This window comes from Pinus tabuliformis, chromosome 8 (assembly GCF_031772625.1).
Source record: "Pinus tabuliformis cultivar Carrire ecotype Pingquan chromosome 8, CPIR1, whole genome shotgun sequence".
In the NCBI taxonomy this organism is placed as follows: domain Eukaryota; kingdom Viridiplantae; phylum Streptophyta; class Pinopsida; order Pinales; family Pinaceae; genus Pinus; species Pinus tabuliformis.
The window spans coordinates 757,486,483-757,501,928 of NC_142294.1; the positions used below are offsets into that span (position 1 = coordinate 757,486,483).

General features: G+C 38.5%; 1 protein-coding gene across 1 annotated transcript in view; it reads right to left on the minus strand.

Moving 5' to 3' along the window:
* CBSX3 (Cystathionine beta-synthase (CBS) family protein) overlaps nt 1-15,446 on the minus strand; it is a 36,202-nt gene that overhangs the window by 8,338 nt on the left and 12,418 nt on the right. The window contains exons 2-3 of the mRNA XM_089372800.1: nt 8,251-8,513; nt 8,001-8,082 (exon numbers count right to left, since the gene is read on the minus strand). Coding sequence (XP_089228926.1) covers nt 8,001-8,082; nt 8,251-8,508 — 340 coding nt within the window. The 5' untranslated portion in view covers nt 8,509-8,513. The remainder of the gene's footprint in view (nt 1-8,000; nt 8,083-8,250; nt 8,514-15,446) is intronic.

The window sequence follows — 15,446 nt, forward strand, 5'->3', positions numbered from 1 at the left end:
AGCCTCTCATACTGGTGTTTTATGTGGATGACCTCTTTCTAACAGGTGCAGACCCTCTCATTCACAAATGTAAGAGGGAGCTGGCTTCTGAATTTGAAATGAAGGACCAAGGACTTGAAGTATGGCAGAAGCCAAGGAAAATTTTCCTATCTCAAGGGAAATATGTGGTAAAGATATCGGAAAGATTTGGTATGATGGACTGCAAGCCTGTGACTACCTCGAGGATCTTAACTTTTAGAAGTTATATGGTAGTGATGTCGGACCAGATTTGGGAAATGCCTCTGAGTTTCATAAACTCGTTCACATTGATGTTCTTGGTGAACCTCCGTCCGAACATATTTTTTTGCAGTTAGCATTGTGAGCTCATATTTGGTTGAGCCTCACTGGATTGATGCCAGGAATCTTCTGAGATGTCTTCAGGACACAATCTCTCATGGATTAAGATACACTGCCGGAGATGTGAGACTACTTGGATATACTAATGTTGATTGGGCAGGCAGTGTGGTGGACCGTAAGAGCACTTCCGGGTGCTGTTTCACCTTGGGATCTGCTTCGATATCCTGGATGAGCAGGAAGCAAAAGTCGGTGGCTTTGAGCACCGCCAAAGCAGGATATATTGTTGCTAGCATAACCTCGTGTGAGGTAGTCTGGTTGCGAAAGCTCTTCAGTGAGCTGTTTGGATTTACATTGGATACCACTGTGATTCTCTATAACAACCAGAGGTGGGATTCGATTATTGAGGAATCCCGTATTCGTCGATTGCTCCAGCAGATAGACATCATCTGGGATATGGTAAGTTGATGAGCAAGGAGGCTCCATCGCATTAAGATGATGTACAGGTTGATACACCTTGTCAAAGCCCCGAGGAAAGATCTAATCTGTGATTTTCCCAAACGACTTGGAGTCGGTAAGAAACCCTTGTACAAGGGTCCTGCATGTTGCATACATTGAGCTCTGGGAGCTCTGAGGGCTTGCGGTTATTACTGGAGCAACATACACAGGGTGACTCACCCTCCCCTGGTGGTGCACACTGGAACAAGATGATTCGCTCTCTTGTGGGACAAGATGATTCGCTCTCTTGTGGAACAGGATGATTCGCTCTCCTGTGTAGCAGGATGATTAGTTCTCCTGTGAGGCCTGGATTGATGTGTTCTCCATGGCGATTGTAGCAGGATTGATGTGTTCTCCTGTGAGGCCTGGATTGATGTGTTCTCCATGGCGATTGTAGCAGGATTGATGTGTTCTCCTGTGAGGCCTGGATTGATGTGTTCTCCATGGCAATTGTAGCAGGATTGATCTGTTCTCTTGTGAGGACGGGATTGATTAGTTCTCCTGTCGAGGCATCCTACCCATGCAGTCTGGGACTCATGGGAAGTACCTCTCATCTGATCAATGAGCAGGGAAATGAAGTTAGGGACCATAGTAGTACCGATGGACGCATCGTTGTAACTACCGTGCTCCCTACGCTAGGATGACCTCCATTGATCTGGGATCAATGATACTGGTCTGGGACCAGTGGTAGGAGTTGTACCATACTATGACGCTGACTTCGGGTCGGTTGAGACTGGTCTGGGATCAGTGGTACATACTCTGAGACTGACTTTGAGTCGGTGGAGGATGATATTGGTCTGGGACCACTGGAGTTGTACTCACTATGAAGCTGACTTTGGGTTGGTTGAGACTGGTCTGGGACCAGTGGTACATACTCTAAGACTGACTTTGAGTCAGTATGATACATCCTCGATCATTTCTTCTTCTTCATAATTCGGACAAAAGCATAGCAGAACAGAACAATGCAAGAGCAGAGCAGAACAGAGCAAAACAGTACAGATCAGTGCAGGCAAAACAAGACAAAGCAGAACAGGCAGAATAGAGCAGAGCAGGGCAAGGGTCAGGTTGTACAAGGCAGTGCATTTGATGGATGAATAGTAACGACCGATAGACAGATTGCAGATGAAGTTCTCCATGGTTGAGAGGGAGTGTTAAAATTGGCAACCAGGGCAAAACTTCATGTGGGTCATCTTATTCATGGCTAATAATATTTTTATTAGATTCCTCTCGTCGAGAGGTGTAGGATTGATATAAAATCATCCAATTCCGATAAGTATTCATGGAGATATGAATTTATTTTGATTATGGAATTATTATCAAGCCGACCTACAACTCATGTAGGCTCAGAAGCCCAACAGTCGCATCTATTCACCCACCAACGTTGTGTATAAATATAATAGGACTTTTCCTCATTTAGACTCACTCATCTCATCACATCTCTCTCTCTCTACTGCGCAGATATGAGTCTCTTCTCTAATGCGCTGAAATGGGTCTCTCTCTCTCACACATGTGAAGCCGGAAGCTGTTGAATTTGAAGCTGCAACTGCAGAAGCAAAGGTTGACTTGTGTGGTCTAGAAGATCTCCTCTTTGGAATTGCGTTGTAGGTTCATCTGAGCCTCCTCTGAAAGCCGCAACTTTTGGTGGTGGAATGAAGTCAATCCGACGAACGGTTTGCAAGATATCGACTACCCTAGTTTGAAGCCGGAAACTGCTGAAACTGAAGCTGCAACTGCAGAAGCAAAGATTGACTTGCGTGGCCTAGAAGATCTCCTCATCTAAACTGTGTTGTAGGTTCATCTGAACCTCCTCTGGAAGCCGAAACTTTTGGTGGTGGAATGAAGTCAATCCGACTGTCGGTTTGTGAGATATGGTTTGCCCTAGTTTGATAATGAAGCCGCTAATGCTGATGCTATTGATCTAGGGTTTGCTACTGCTGATATGAATCAGATTCATTGTACTATTTCTCTCTGCTGAATTATTGAAGATAAAAGAAGATTTGATCAAAGGGTTTCCCCACACATTGTGGGGTTTGTCCCTGGCTAGCCGCCACATCTTGTGTCTCTTGTCTTGGCTTGTTTTCTGTCGATCGTTTAATGTTCTATCTGCACTTTACTTTATGTACATGTGATTGCTAATCGGTGGAATATAATAAGAAAAAGAAGTAAACTGTTATAAGCATAGAACATACCATAACTTAACAATTGTTCTATGGGAATATATTGGAGTTTCACTGCTTGTGCCTGAACCTTGTCTCATGAGAGATGATCTCTGCTTTCTATTGAGCTAAGTGCCACAAAAATATGCTTCCTACTTAAACCAGGATATCATCATTGATCGCAAGCTAAAGCAGCACTCTGAGGTGCTCTTCCTATCTATTGCATTGCCTGCCCAATCTAAATCCAAATAACCATAAAACTTCACTTCACCTTCTCCAAGATATCTCAGACCATACTCCATTATCCCCCTTAAATACCCAAGCACATGTTTTGTTACATATCTTTTGTTGCTACCCAATGCTCCTACCTTGGCTCCACTGTGAATTGACACAAGGTGTTCACTGCAAAATAAACATGGGACTTCCTCCCACTTATTTCAAAGCCTCGAGGTTTCTTTATGTACACTTCTTCCCCAATGATCCCATTAAGGAAAGTTGTCTTCACATCCATCTTATGTATCCTCCATTCCATAAACGAAATCAAGGACACAACTACTCTAGTGTACCTAGTGACTGCAACAAATATCATTCATATTCCACTCCCTTCTCTTCGTGAAAACCTTCCTTCCACAAACATCACATCAAACTTCTCAATGTTGCCATCTACAACATGCTTGATCTTGTAAAGCCACTCAAAACTCACAATTGACTCCCCTCCAATCTTGGAACTATATCCCAAACACCATTCTTTATGATGGAACTATACTCCTCCACCATAGCATGTTGTCATACTTGCTAGTCTATTGCCTCCTAAAAGTTGGAAAGCTCATAATCTAGAATGTTGCTCATTATGCCATGTAGTCCGAAAACTTCTTAACTGATTTGCTCTCTAAATGTGCTCCTAGAAGCCTCAACATGCTCCTAAGCATTCCTCAATGTTTGAGTGAACCATCGGGGTCTCCCAACAAAAGTGGAAGGGGTCACTCTCTCCCCCTCTTCACCTAAAGGATGTTGTAATGCTCTAGCAATCATTGGTGATTGAGGCTCAACCTTTGGAGCTTCATACCCCTCATCCTCTGTCACTAGATCTAGAATCTCCTTAGAGCCATGCTCATTGCTTGGAAAGTAGCCTTGGCATGCTTGTCAAGCATGCACCCTCTGCGTACAACATGCTACTGAATACCAAAATTTGGAAGACTTGTGACATCTCCCTTAGAATAGGCAATGCCTTGTGACGTAGGTGCCCCATCCTCTTATGCCACAACTCGCACAAACTATCATTATACACCAGCGCTCAAACAAGTTCACCATACAACCTGTACAAATTACTTTCTCTAACCCTTATTACTTGAGCTATATATAGGCTAGATTCCTTCAAAATGAGGAATTGTTGGTTCTTGAACTCAACTTCAAAGCCTTTATCCTCCATGATTGAAACTAAAAGCAAATTCCTCCTAAGACCTAATACAAATAGAACATCTTCAAAACCAAGATTTACTTGACTTGAGCACAAAGGGAACAGTACAAACTCCTGCTGCTAGGTTCTTGGCATCATCAGTAAACTCAACCTGTACTCCTAGGTCTTGCTTCTTTAGACTAGAAAACAACTATAGAGCTAATGTCATATAGTGAGATGCCCCATTGTCTAGATAACATGCCTTCTTCAAAATCAAGATGGTAGAAAGCTAAGCTACCAACAAGAAATCCTTTTCGAAGTTGGAAACGGACTCATTTATTTGAGCTTCTGCAGACGATGTTACTTGCTCTTGTTGCTACTTCCCTTCACACTTCTTATTCTCTAAATATTGTGATACATGATGACCATTCTTACGACAAAGGAAGCACTTGATTTTACTCCTGGCTGCGACGCTGACAACTCATTCTCTCTTACCCTTGCTAGGTAAGAGAGAGCTACATTCTCTACTCTCTACCCTTATTTGACTAACCAAATAGAGCTACGTTCTCATCACCACTCTTCTTATTGGCCTTTGAGTCCATTTGAGTCTCCTCTTGGGTATAATCAATCCAAAGCCTCCCAAAGTCAAGAAGGTTTTCTTGAGCACATATACTTATGACAAATGATTCCCTTGAATTTGGGAAACCATTCAGTGCCATGTTCACTCGCTCCTCATCTTCAATCTTTCTCCAATTACTACAAGTTGATCACGAATCTATGTGATCTTCATAAGGTAACTAGTGACTATGTCTGATCCAATCACCATTATGGATTTGAGTTTGTTCCACATCATCTTGTTGCTTATGTCCTAACTCCGGTAGAGACTAACCAAGGCGTGTAACATCTCCTTCACTATCTTCTTCTCAAATACATGAGAGATTAAATGATCCTTTATGGCATCCAAGATCATTTTTTTGGTCTTCACTTCCTTCTTGTCGTGGGCTTACTAATTGTTGTGGATCTATAGGCAAAGTCAAAACATTCTTGACAATATCCCATAGATCATTATCTTCTAGTCATAGTGTAACTCCTACCTTCCCTGATAAGAAATTCGAGATACCATCCAATTTGTCCTCAGATCTAAGGCTAACTAATACCATCTCTAAGATCCACTACATAAACTCATAAATCTAAAAATAGAGTTTTGAAACCCTCTCACCACTAGTCCCTTTCGACAATGGATTTACCATTGAAAATCCTTGAGAAACACAATAAGAGAAGTTAGCTTTGATACCATGTGAGAATTATCAAGTCCTTATGTACTCCATTAAACAAGTAATTGTTAGAGTTTAAAAAATGAAAAAACAAATTTCAAAACGTAGCATCAATCACATAATAGTTGGAATTTAAATAGCAGAAGCATAAAATCAATTTCACACATACACAAGTAAATTACTCTTTCAAAATCAGATTTTCAGTCCTCCACAAAACTAAAAAGGAAACCTCCTCGAGTTGCCCATAAAAAAACAACACTGCACGAATACCAAAAATCACCATCAACTAAGCAGAACAACTTGCTGAGAGAGTACAACTCCTGTACAGTATGGTTGTACAGATTGTATGGCTAACTATAGGTCTTGTTTGTATGCATTGTACAACCATCCATATGGTCTATCCATATCTGTACAAAAGCTGCCTACTCTCCCTCTCTCTCTCTCACACACACGTGATCAACCTACTCAACTACTCAAGTGTGTGAAAATATCTATCTTGACTTATCTTTACAGTTTTCTTTCAGACCAAAACTCTAATCTATCTTTGAGTTTATTCCTAGCCTAAGTCATGCATGCATGAGATACACTTTTTTTAGACTTGACTAAATATAAAACTTTCAATTTTTTACTAAAGTGATTTACAAAATAGAATTAGTTTTCAAAAATATCTTGAACTACTTCTTGCACATTCACATTGAAACGGTGTGGAAGTTCCTATCCAAGCTGTAATTCTCAGAATCTCAACACATTTATATTCAACATCTTGTCTATGTAATTCTCAACACATTTATATTCAACATCTTGCCTATCTTAGGATTCTGCAGGTATCATCTTTCTATTTTTATCTTCTCATATGCCCACCAACATACACATCTAGCATGTGCTTCAAAAGTCAAAATATTTGAATCAAAATTAAATAGCTTGAAGAGGGCTTTGGTTGAGACTATTATGGAGTTCCTAAAATCAAAACTTAAAGTTTCCACTGTATTGATGCAAATACGTGAATACACATGAAAATACATACACAAAACAAGTACCCCCAATGGTAGCACCGTAGCAGAAGCATTTCATGATTTCAGAAATATAAACACAATAGCTTGGGTTTCCATTCATGTTAACATGTAATAGGTCAACAACAAATATAAAGTGAGTGTCTAAATTACTTTTGACATCATTCATATTCACTTAAAAGCTAAGAATATTGGAACATGAAACAACAAAGATTTTCTATGTAGAAAAATCACACAAAATGACTAATAGTTCAAGTCTTGGTGATTTTGTCACTTGCTCAGAAATCCGTACTGTTGTATGATACTGTACAACCCTGTCTCTTCCTCTATTTGTGTGCAAAAATTATCCCTGTTGCTGTCCAAACAGTCAGCAATTCCAGCCTGCTCTTTGCCTTGGAAACCATGCCTCAAATTGCCCTTCTTGTTGTTGTACGGTCACTGTACCATCAATTACTGCTGAGTCTTTTGCTTGGTCTTTTGTGCCCTTCTCTCTCATTTGGTTTGCACTCAATCTTTGCTGCAATAAACCCTTCCTCTCAGCTCTGTTTTCTCACATTCAATGCTCATGAATGCCCTCTCTTTCTCACATGTGAATCTCTCACACTCATTAATGCCCTCTCTCTAATTCTCTTTATGTACTTTTCTCATTAATGATTTAACCTAACTAACTTAACTTCTTTTGATCTTATGGCTGAGATTCATTATCTAGAGGTCATGATTTAATCTCTTATTAAATACACTTTAAGTGATTAATTTCACTTTAAGTCATTAAATACAAAAACATAGTCACTTGTACTTTATAATATAAAGTACATTTTTTTCCTAGAGAAACTTTTTAATGTCCCTTCATGTTAGGCATCATCACATGAAGAAGACCTCCCGAGCTACAAAAACTCAACACTCTAGTGCTAGAAGCAAGTATCACATGAGGAGGAATTGGCCATTCGTGTATATACAATTATGGCCAGATATTGGGAGGTTCAAAAATAAAAAATGCATAGCCAAAATGCTTAAACTAAACCAAGAGAATCTCAAATTTCAATACCCTTCACACTCCAGTGACACAACACATTCCCATTATCAGGGAGGGGAACAGGTGATCACTTGAGAGAGAAAACTGAGGAATTTATGCTGCTCTTTCACTGCCAGTAAGTCTTCATACGCCATTTTTTATGATCTAGAACCACGTGAAAACATCTGTTGCGTATTCCTTCAAGCTGAGGTATATTGTCTGTTTTACACTACAAAAATTTGATGGAAAAAAAAACGAATCCAATGAGAAGGCACAGATATGTGATTCTACTGAATAGAACTTAAGAATCAGAAATCCCACCTCTTTCTGTGATAATTCCTGCAATTGATTTCCCCTCCGCTGGCTTTACAACCAACAGTGCTCCTACATTGTGCTGAGTCATCTGCAAATTTTGCATTTTGTCACTAAGCTTGGAATGGCATCCATAAAGTACGTTGTGCGTACCCAAGAAGTGATGCAAAATTGGATTTCTGTATTAAAGGAGGCTTGAAATTAAGTTCAATACATAAGCTATTATGTAAATATAACAAGATTCAACAGTAATACTCACAGACTTCACTGCATCATACACTGTGTCCTCTGTATTGCACCACAGCCAAGATCCATCAGCACTCTTGCCCTTTCCTTTCAAAATGTCTGCAATTGTTGTGCTCTCAAAACCATGTTCTTCCAAACGAGCAGGAGAAACAGACTCATAACGAGCTATAATATTAGATCTGAAAGATGGTTCAGCAACACGAACATGTTGCAGAATTGATTTCTTAAAGCTACCTCCATGAAACTGAATTGCTCGAAGTGCACCTTGCATTTTAACTGTCATCAAAAAGAACAGAACCCTAGTCAATGACCATTGAAATAATGTCACTTAATAAAGTTGTAAACAGTTAACATAATAAAAAATCCCAACTTCTTCAGCTCATAGATGATAAAGGAAGAAACTATAACTTATAAGTGCAATAAAGAAAGGACATTAGGCAGTATTCTCAAAAAGAATTGTGTCGATGAACAGCATCTTTAGGCCCATTAAATTGACCCAGGCTCAACAGTTATATCTAGTGATTATATGATTAATTTCCTTTCCTGAATCCTTTCTAAGCGTAATTTACTCAATGTTTCAGTCGTAATATTCTTGTTTTTTGCCATGGTTATCATAATGCAACATCCCAGAAAATTAAAATTAACCAAAACCACAATAGATGCAAAGTTATCTAAAATGTGCAGGCATTTGTGAAACTCAGGATTTATTATTTTATGAATTTGCCTTGCATTAAATGGATGTATTTGGATGGAGTTGATCTTTTGTCATCAACATCATCTTGAAGATGTTATAGAGAGCATTTTTAACTTTAATCAATTAATTCTGTTATATTTTCAACGATTTGATTTTCAATTTTGCAACCTTCATATCATATTCAGATCCATATATAACAGAATTTAGAAATTAGGAAAAGAGATACCATATGAAGGCTCTCTCTTAGAATACGCATGGTTTTAACTCCAAATTTCAAAGCAAAAGAAAGAGATCTAAAATCCTCTTGTAAAGACATCTTAAGTACAATTTCCCCTCTCTGGCCTGTGGCCTGTGGCCTGTTTGTTGAGCCTTATTAGGAAAATCTCTCTAGGACAATCCTACTATTGTTATATCTCAATATGAATCTCCATATAAGATGAAAGATAACAAATTTACAAGAGTATATAATTAACCTGTAATATTGTTTTTTTAGATTCTCTGTTGGTTAATAGTTACAATGTCAATGATTTGAACTTTTTGTGACTTCAATCAATCTTGGACCCACATTATCAATCATTGTAAAAGAGCCCAAAATATTTTTCTTATATTTATAATATTTTCCCAACTACTTGTAATCGGTGATAATCTGAAAGAAACATGAATGCCAATGTGAAAGAAGCACTTGAAAAAGTCAGTTCATAACTTTGTTGTAATGAATGTGACATCCCCATTCTATAAAAGAAGGATTTTATTATAGAACACTCATTAGGCAAGCTATACACAAAATTATCATATATATAGTTTAGTTGTTTTGTGGTAGAGGCTTAAGATCTATCACAATACAATGCAATAATGCAATATAATGCAATAAGTCCATAAAATAAACAAAATGGTTAGATTGCTAAAGGATTACCTACCAGTTGTCCATATATGAACTTGGGATAACGACTTACCCTAAGAGGAAGCTGTTGACAAGTCAACCCTAATAATTTGATTTTGTGACTTCTTAAGACTCGACGCTCAAACATAACCCTGCACTTATTAGGTGCCCATATTCTCTGTGGATGTACAGGTCTGCAGAACCCATACTATGAAAGTGAATTGTCCAGACTGCCCTTCTTATAATATCATGTCAACCTCTCTTGGAAAGTTCAAAAAATTAAAGTGCATTACTTAAGCTATTTATGCCTTGAGGAGAGCACAATTCTTCCCTAAATAAGAAATGGCTCACTGGCAGTTTGGGTTTCAATAAGACAGTCAATAATGAGTTTGCCAAAAAAGTTAACCCCTCCAGCTCGTTTTGAAAAGCTATACCTCAATAGACTGCATGCCTATATCATGCAATTCCCCTTTTAGTAAGGAAATCTACCACTATCTCTACATTGAGCAACAACATGAGCCTTCCTTCATCCCAGAGAGAGATATAGATCAACAGATCTCCTCTCACAAGACACTTGGCAAGTTCTTTCCCCTCTCATATGCCAGTTACCATGTTCTCGTAAACTAACAAAACTTGGGCACTTCATGATGACATGATGGAGGGACTCACCTCCATGCCCACTACCAAGCAAAACCTTGTTTCTATTTTCAAGGTCCACCAAACATTGCCTTATTGTGCTCCTCACTAAGAAAAATGTTATGAAACCAGCTCACAAAAATATAGAAAAGAAAGATCAACGCCTTAGAATTCAGCCTCTGCGAGGGGGCGACCTCCATTACATTACACAAACAAACAATTCTTGGATTATACAAATGACAAAACCTCCTTTCTATATATAGGAGTCTAAGGGGTCACAATATAGCCAAAGCTGACCTAACAATAATAATATAAGGGCACAAAATAACAATAGTGGCCTTCTATGGGGCACAATAATAACAATATGGGGACACTAACAATAAGGGACACAATGACAATAGTAATGGGGGAATCACTAGTATTATAGGGACCTAACAAAAAACCTTCCATTATTGCATTAAGTAGCCAACAAAATACCTAGAAAAAAATTGCCTTGTATCCTTGGACTTTCTTTATGAAATCTAGAGTGTCTATAGGCTTGTATAGGTTATAGACGATCAGATAACTAAAATAATTTTATAAATGTTCAACAAAAGTAGGTCAAAATTGTCAATTGGGTTTAGCTTGGGGGTAGGGAGAAATGTTGTTAATCCTCCCCATCTAGATTCAATTCCCACATGTGACATGTTGAGTTCATAATGAGTATTTTTTGTAATAGCTTTAAGGCTTGTTGTCTGGGAAGTCCCTTGAGGATCAAAACGATATTCCTCATATGGAATACAAAGATATTTCTCATGGAAGAAAAAGTAGGTCATTATTACTATCGAGTACAATAGTGCCAATAGAATGTGGGACTACAAAAACAACTCCAACATAAAAAGAGATGAAAAATATACAGCACTAATCTAAACCAAATGCCTAACGACTACCCTAAGCAAAAAGTGTGAATCTACAAGAAAAATGTACAAGGAGAGTATATCCAATATCCCAACTACAATAAAGTGAACAAATCGAGGTTTGCTAGATCTAGCTCCCCTAACATTTAAGGTTGAATGGAGGAAACCTTGTAATATAGAGTTGTATAGAGGAGGACTTGGAAGAAAAGTTGGAGTGCACAATGTGTTGTTGTTTGGAAGAGGTCGCCCACTGTTGAGGGCTAGAACAACCCATTTAACTACAAATGTGAGATCAGGAGCAACATTATTATTGAGGTCTCTAGAATGTAGGGATGGTTCCTCGCTTCCTAACTAATCTAGGGTTAGAAGCAAGGCAACTATTGCTCTATCACTTGGCCCCCTTTAGATGGCAACATTATAAAAAAGGAAGTAAATGTCTAGGTGGAGATCATTCTAGGGCTGGCTAGTTGGGATACCAACAAAAACTAAAGAGGCTTCGTAACACCCTAAATAGAATGGAAACACCCCCAAGTCTCATAATAAGAGGGGCTATGGAATATAAAATGCTTCTCTCTCCCAACCCCTTAAAAATGGCATAACTCACAATCTTATCTGACGTCGATGCTTGGCCTCTACTTGAAACCTATGTGAACCCACTCCAAACTAGCTCAAGCAAAAGCAAAGATCATGCATCCGGTGACAACGCGTATAAAGATGTTGAGCACTGACTTTGTCGCTCAACCCCATAAGTGCCCTACATGGAGGGCCATCTTCGAATGCAACCCACCCAATGGGTTTCTCCAAGTAACCTATAATAACTACGTATAAATATCTTCCCAAGTAATCAAGTTCAAATCCTACCTATTAGGTAAGAGGTGGCCAAGTGATTCAATGGAATATCTAAGCAAAGGAAGATGGCCCATCAAAAGCCCCCACAAAATCCAAAAGATCTTAGACCATTGCAAGCCAGCAATGTGCATGTCCAGGGAACCTAGCTAGAGCAATGGACTTGGAAGAGAAATAGGTGAGGTGAGGATACCAACCTTGCTCTACAATTGTATTAGCCAAACTTCACACACAATGGAGTTAAACCATATTGAAAACAATCTCAAGAAGAAGGCAGCAAACACCACACTTTGCAAGAATAATGAGCTTAGAGTCTCTCTCTTGCATTTGATCATGTGTTGAAGGAGAAGGATCTCAACCCTCTTAATAGTAGCCCAATCCAACTCTAGAAAACAAGGCCTGCAAACCTCTAACCCATAAAGAACTATGGACCAGTGAATCAAGTCTATGAGGGGCAACTTCATTGATATGTCCTAGAAATGGTGTCAGAATTAGAATCTTTAGAACCAAGTTAAGGACCCGTTGCCCTTATTGAACCAAGTCTAAAGAGCATGCCTTAAACTAAAATGTGGCCCTAAAATCTGTGCCCCCAAGTAGTATAGGCAGTGGTGATCTCAATCTCTTCCACTCTAATGAAGAAATGATAGCTTGTGAGAACCATTTTAGACTTGTTGAAGATCATGATCTTGGCATTGCCTAGGTTGGTTGTTGATTGCATGGATGCCCGTTGGGATGAGTCCAAGAAGATCATATTGTAAGCATTCAAACACTTTACAATTCAACTCAAAGTGATGAGCAAAGAAGCAATGTTTGTGAACAAGTTCATCAAACTATTAACTACACCAATTTAGAGTAGCTTGAGATGTTTGACATCCACACTCATGAAGATGCATGTTGAAAAGCTAAGAATAGTAGGCAAGGCCTAATAACATTGTTGGCATTAATACCAAACATAAAAACAACATTGTTGCAAAATATGGCACAATTAAGAATCCACAATGAGGTTGTCGAGTAGAAGACTAACTATGAGTCACTAAAGAAAGGACACAACACGCCAAAAAAGAACAGCATACCCCCATATAGATATTGCATATGTAAATGACATGATAAAAACAATTGATGGAGACTAAATCCAATGTAACACCAAAAGTTGATTAGGAAAGAGTAGGAAAGAAAGAGATAACAATAGTTAACAATGCAACAAAAGGATTTCCTCAATGACAATCCTTTGAACAAATCACCTAGAGCATAAAAACCTTGTCTCCAATAAAATCCATAAAAAGGAGCTTGTGATTGCAATTTGTTTATTTGTTTACTGTGGTAGTCAATCAAATCTCATCTCAAATGTCATGGTGAAGAAGCATATCATACCTATAGTGCCACACAAACTAGTTTAAGATAGTAATATTTTAACTCAAAAGACAATTCACAACAACAAATTGTCTAGACAAGACATAGTTATAATATTGTATATGCCCAAAGCCTTTAATAGGACAAACCATTTATTTCTCTTTATTGTTATCAAGAAATTTTAATCTTATAAAAACTAGGTCACTTGGATCAAGGCCTGCATAAACTCTAAAGACAATCAATTACAACATATTGCCTAAAAGACAAGACATTTTATCAAATTGTATATGGTCGATGCTTTTAATAGGGAAAACCATTCCTTCCTCTTTATTGTTGTCAAGGAATTTGGATTGTCTAAAAACTAATTTCTTGGATCAAGGCATTTGTAGGGAATCCTTAGATGGCTCCTCTCATAAACAACAAGCTTGCACAGTTCCAATCAAAAGAGGTATAGGATATGGTTGCCCCCTATCTCCATATCTCTATATTCTTATGGGAGAAGCCTAGACAACATTAGGGTACAAGAACATCTTTCAATCATTGAAATTGTAAGAGGCATTATTCTTGATTTGTAAATGGTATACTCTATTATTGGAAGGAGCCTCAACCATCATTGCCAAGAGATTCAAGGAAATCCCTGATACATTCCTTATTTCCTCAATAGGGAACAATAACAACAAAATGGGTAAAGTTTATGAAAAATCACTTTATTCAATATATTTAGAATCTTAGAATTTTCAACAAAAAGGAACTCGAAGTCTATCCTCTACCATGGAATCCCCCTTTAATGGGCCAAACTAAACTTAGATAGTTAGACCACCATATTGGAAAAAGGAAAATAGATGGTTGGGGAATTTGATCACTAAATCTACAAGCAAAGAAAGTATTGATAAAAGTTGTTCTTCGTATCTTTATTTCTTATGTTACTTGAGAAACCCTATATATGTGTGTGTAATTTCTGAGGCTACTGCAAAAGTGTTTATGCCATATTTGGGAGTGCTTAATGAGATTTAGACTACATAGTGTATGATTAGCCCTTGGATGGTTTGTGGTGGATTTTCACATTGGAGGTGGCATAGTCAATGGTTGCATGACCTCAGTTAGACGCTTACATGACATTCTCACTTGGAGCATTAAGATCATCTATGCAGCTTCGTTACATTCTACATGTTGGCAACATGGAGGAGGTCGCTTGCTCGGAGTACACCCTATATTGGAGGAGGACCATTTAGCGTTCTAGAGGAAAGTGTTGATCCCTAGACAACATTTGATAGCTTGGATACTTGTATGAAGAGATGGAGTTGACTTGGGGATGTTTGAGTTGCAACAAATGTTCATGAAAGGAAAGTGGACCCAGTGGAGCAAATGGCTTAAGAGAGACATTGGAGTTCTTGGAGACTTGGAGGAGGAGCATCAGACACCTCTCATGGAGCACCCTTGCATTGGAGCCTTGATTATGTATGACATCACCTTGGAGCTTAACATGTGTGGTCTTGGAGTGAAGCACTCCACATGTGTGAGCCTACTTGTGGCTTTGTATGTCGCTTGTAAGGGTTCAACCCCACATATGTATTGTTAGCCTCCCTTACCTCTCATATATATAAAGAAAGGAGAGAGACCTTTCATTCTCATCATTGTACTCATTTATTTGTACTTGTTTTCTTGGAGTAAGGCGATAGGCTTCTTGAGAAAACCATAGGAGTTATTATGTAAGAGGGAGAGCATCTTTGTTGGAGGATCCTTGTGAGATACTAGGGAGTTCTCATGTGAAGAAGACCTTGGAGATAGCAATCTCATTGTATTATCACTTACACATCTTGTGTTAGAGATGTGAGAAGAAAAGCACCTCTCTCTCTCTTTCTACTTTCTCTCGTCTTGAAGGCACTAGGGTTTCACAGAGCTTATGG